Raw genomic sequence first — 3,372 nt, forward strand, 5'->3', positions numbered from 1 at the left:
CCAAGGGCCCATCATTATTAGTGGTGGTGGTGGAGGTGGAGGTGGTGGTGGTGGTGGTGGAGGCCACCAGGGCCAAGGGCCCATCTGCATTGGGGGTGGAAGTGGAGGAGGAGGAGGAGGAGGAGGTGGTGGAGGCCACCAGGGCCAAGGGCCCATCATAATTAGCGGAGGAGGAGGTGGTGGAGGTGGTGGTGGAGGTGGTGGAGGCCACCAGGGCCAGGGTCCCATCATTATTAGCGGAGGAGGAGGAGGTGGTGGAGGGGGCTCCTCCAGCTCTGGGGGGATGTCCATGCAGCAGCAGACCCAGCCCATCTCCTGGCCACCTCAGACTAAACACAAGTAGTAGTGGCTGCACGATGGACCCCGGAAAGTCCAAGCTACGAACGAACCTCACATTTCTTCCTCTGTTAAATTTAAGAATTTAAGTTATTCCTGGCTCCTTTCCCCCAGGGGACTTCTCTGTCCTGCTCTCCCAGCTGAGCAGAACCTCTGGTGCTGTGACTTCCAGCCTGGGGGGCCTGTTCCCTGCCTTGATTTTCTGGTGCTTGTCCAAAGACAATAAAACTTTGCAGTTCTCAAGAGCTCCCGCGTGTGTGAGTGGTTGGATTTTATGGCTTTATTTCCAGCTCCATATTTTGACTCTGAGCTGGTGCCATTGCAATAAAAGCCCCAGGACACTGAAACCCACCTGCAAAAGAGGTTTTGGCTTCACTGCATATTCTCAAGTGGTCTTTTAATGTCTCCTGCCAGCGAGGATCCCGATTTTTGCCCGTCAGAAGAGGTAGCACGAAGTTAGTGCTTGAAGTCACTGCAACCTCTCTAACCTCACCCAAAAGTCTTGTGATGCCCCAGGAAGTTTGGAACGGTTCTGGAGAGGGAAGATTGCAAAACTTCTCCCACCAAGAGTAGCAGAAAATCCCCCAAGGGTGTTATTACAGGTGTGGGTGAAGCTGAGGCCCTGCATGGGGTGCTCACAGCTGCCCCGAGGAGAGAAATGAGGGGGTTCTCCAACCCTGTCTCCAGCTCTGAACCTCCAGTGGCAGGGCCAGCACTTCAGTAAACTCCTTCCAAAGGCTTGAGATGCTGATTCTGGGATAACCAGGAGGGTTTCCTCGTTCCCACAGGGCTAAAACGCAGCTCCCGGGGATGAGTCTTCAGGAGGGAGTTTCCCTGTGGGAAGGGATTTCTTTGATGTGGTTGATTCTGGCAATTAGCGGGGAAAGGAAAATAAACCTTCCCCTGCCTGAACTGTTCTGTTTGAGGCAGATGATGGACACCTGCAGGTGTCCCAGGAGAGGCAGGAGTGGCCTTCCTCCACTTTTCATGTGTCCCCCTACTCTCTGCCCTCTCCCCCTTGGGGACCTCAGGGGTACAACCAGTCTCAAACCACATCCAGGTGGGCTCCTCCAGCCAGAGTTGCCACAGGAATAGCTGACTTGCCTGGGATTTTATTGTGGGAAGTCACAGGGAGGCTAAAACACCAGTGAGTGGCGACTGCACGAACACCGAGCTTGCCCACACAGTGCTAAGGGAAAGTTTGGGGTCCCACTTGAAGGGGGGGTGGGGGTGTTGCTGTCAGACACCCCTGCACCCCAGAAATGACCAGGAAAACCAGAAGCCAAGTTTCAGAGACTGTCAGAGTGAGAGCAGGAGCCCAGCCAGCGTATTCCTAAATCCTGCCTTAGAATGGGGAGGAATTCCTCTCTTTGGGCAACATCCCCCAAAATACTAATACAAATGCTACCTCCTAACCTGCAGCACTCAACTCCTTTCCAAAACAGGTGTCAGAGGGGGTGTCAAACCTGCCTGACCTCTGCCCTGTCCGCAGGGGTGGAATCAAACCGAGGTCACTGTCCACGCTTCGCTGGGGCAGGGGGGAAGCCCAGCCCTGTGAGACTCCTGTGATGCCCCAGCAGCATCAATCCCACCCAGTGCAGACCCCTCCACTCCCCTAGGCATCTCCATAGTCAGGGAATCATGAAATCATGGAATCAGAGGATGTCCCGAGCAGGGAGAGACCCACGAGGGTCATCATAGTCCGGCTCCTGGCACGGGACGCCCCAACAACCCCACCGTGTGCCCTTAGCCTGTAACACAACACCAACCCCTTCTGCTGTCGGTCACCACCCCCAGTGGCATCTCCTGGTCGGAGCAGAGGCTGCTGACCCCGAGTCCCAGAATCCTACCTTGGAATCCAACCTTGGAATCCAACCTCGGGAGCGGAGCTCACGTGTGGGACGGGCAGCGCGGCCGAGGAAGTGATGCACCGGAGAGGCATCGCCCTGATCCCGTGAGTCAGGGCAAGTGGGCTGAAGGAGGACACTGCTGGGTAAATAAACCCATCACCATTCCTTTGGATGCCTCACTTCCCACCTGGAAAAAACGGTATAAAGGCCGGTGGATCCGGCGGGGCTTCACTCGCCCGGCGTTGCTCTGTGGTGAACGTGGTGAGAGCCCAGAAGGGTAAGTCCAGTTCTGCCCCGTGGAGAAGATTCTCCTCATCCTTCCCTGCAAACCAGAAAAAAAGCTTTGGTGAAGTTTTCCTGGTGGGTGGAGGCAGGAGGGCAGGTGGACTCAGATCTCCCGTGGACGGGAAGCGGGATCATCCCGCGCTCCTTGAAGTGTAGAGATGGACACGGAACAGCTTTGGGATAAAAGGTTTTAAATGCTGGTTGTGGGCATTGCCAAGCATTTTTGGGGGTGGTGGGCAGCGGGAAATCCTCGGGGAGGGGGTGGTGGCTTCCCTCGAGTAAACAGCTGTTCCTTGCAGGGTGGCTGCTGAGATGTGCTCCAGGCAGAGCTCCGGAGGCTGCCACGGGATGTCCTCCCAGTCCAGCGGCTGCCACAGCTGCTGCTGCTGCTGCCGTGGGGGCAGCTCCTCCAGCTACCAGTCCCAGGGCTCCTCCTGCTGCTCTGGGGGCTCAGGAGGCGGAGGAGGTGGATCCTGCTGCGGTGGAGGATCCGGTGGTGGCATGGGAGGAGGATCCGGTGGTGGCAGCCAGAAGATCATTATCAGCTCTGGTGGAGGAGGAGGAGGAGGAGGAGGGGGAGGCTCCTCTGGATGCTGCGGTGGGGGATCCAGTGGTGGCTCTTCAGGATCAAAGGGCATGATGGGAGGTGGAGGTGGAGGATGCTGTGGAGGAGGATCAGGGGGTGGAATGGGAGGAGGATCCGGCGGTGGATCAGGAACGAAGATCATCATTGGAGGGGGAGGCAGTGGAGGATCTGGTGGTGGAATGGGAGGAGGATCCTCAAAGGGCATGATGGGAGGTGGAGGATCCTCTGGATGCTGCGGTGGAGGTGGAGGTGGTGGAATGGGAGGAGGATCTTCAAAGGGCATGATGGGAGGTGGAGGTGGAGGATGCTGTGGTG

The 3,372-nt window shown here is 57.1% G+C and overlaps 1 protein-coding gene across 1 annotated transcript in view; it reads left to right on the forward strand.

Moving 5' to 3' along the window:
- Positions 1-2,783: 2,783 nt before the first annotated feature.
- LOC114070376 (glycine-rich protein 5-like) overlaps positions 2,784-3,372 on the forward strand; it is a 2,360-nt gene continuing 1,771 nt past the window's right edge. Inside the window, exon 1 of the mRNA XM_027907735.1 lies at positions 2,784-3,270. Within this exon, the coding sequence (XP_027763536.1) occupies positions 2,784-3,270 (487 nt within the window). The remainder of the gene's footprint in view (positions 3,271-3,372) is intronic.

The sequence above is a fragment of the Empidonax traillii genome, unplaced genomic scaffold, assembly GCF_003031625.1.
Source record: "Empidonax traillii isolate 1590-97213 ecotype Southwest subspecies unplaced genomic scaffold, ASM303162v1 scaffold1534:size101994, whole genome shotgun sequence".
Classification (NCBI taxonomy): domain Eukaryota; kingdom Metazoa; phylum Chordata; class Aves; order Passeriformes; family Tyrannidae; genus Empidonax; species Empidonax traillii.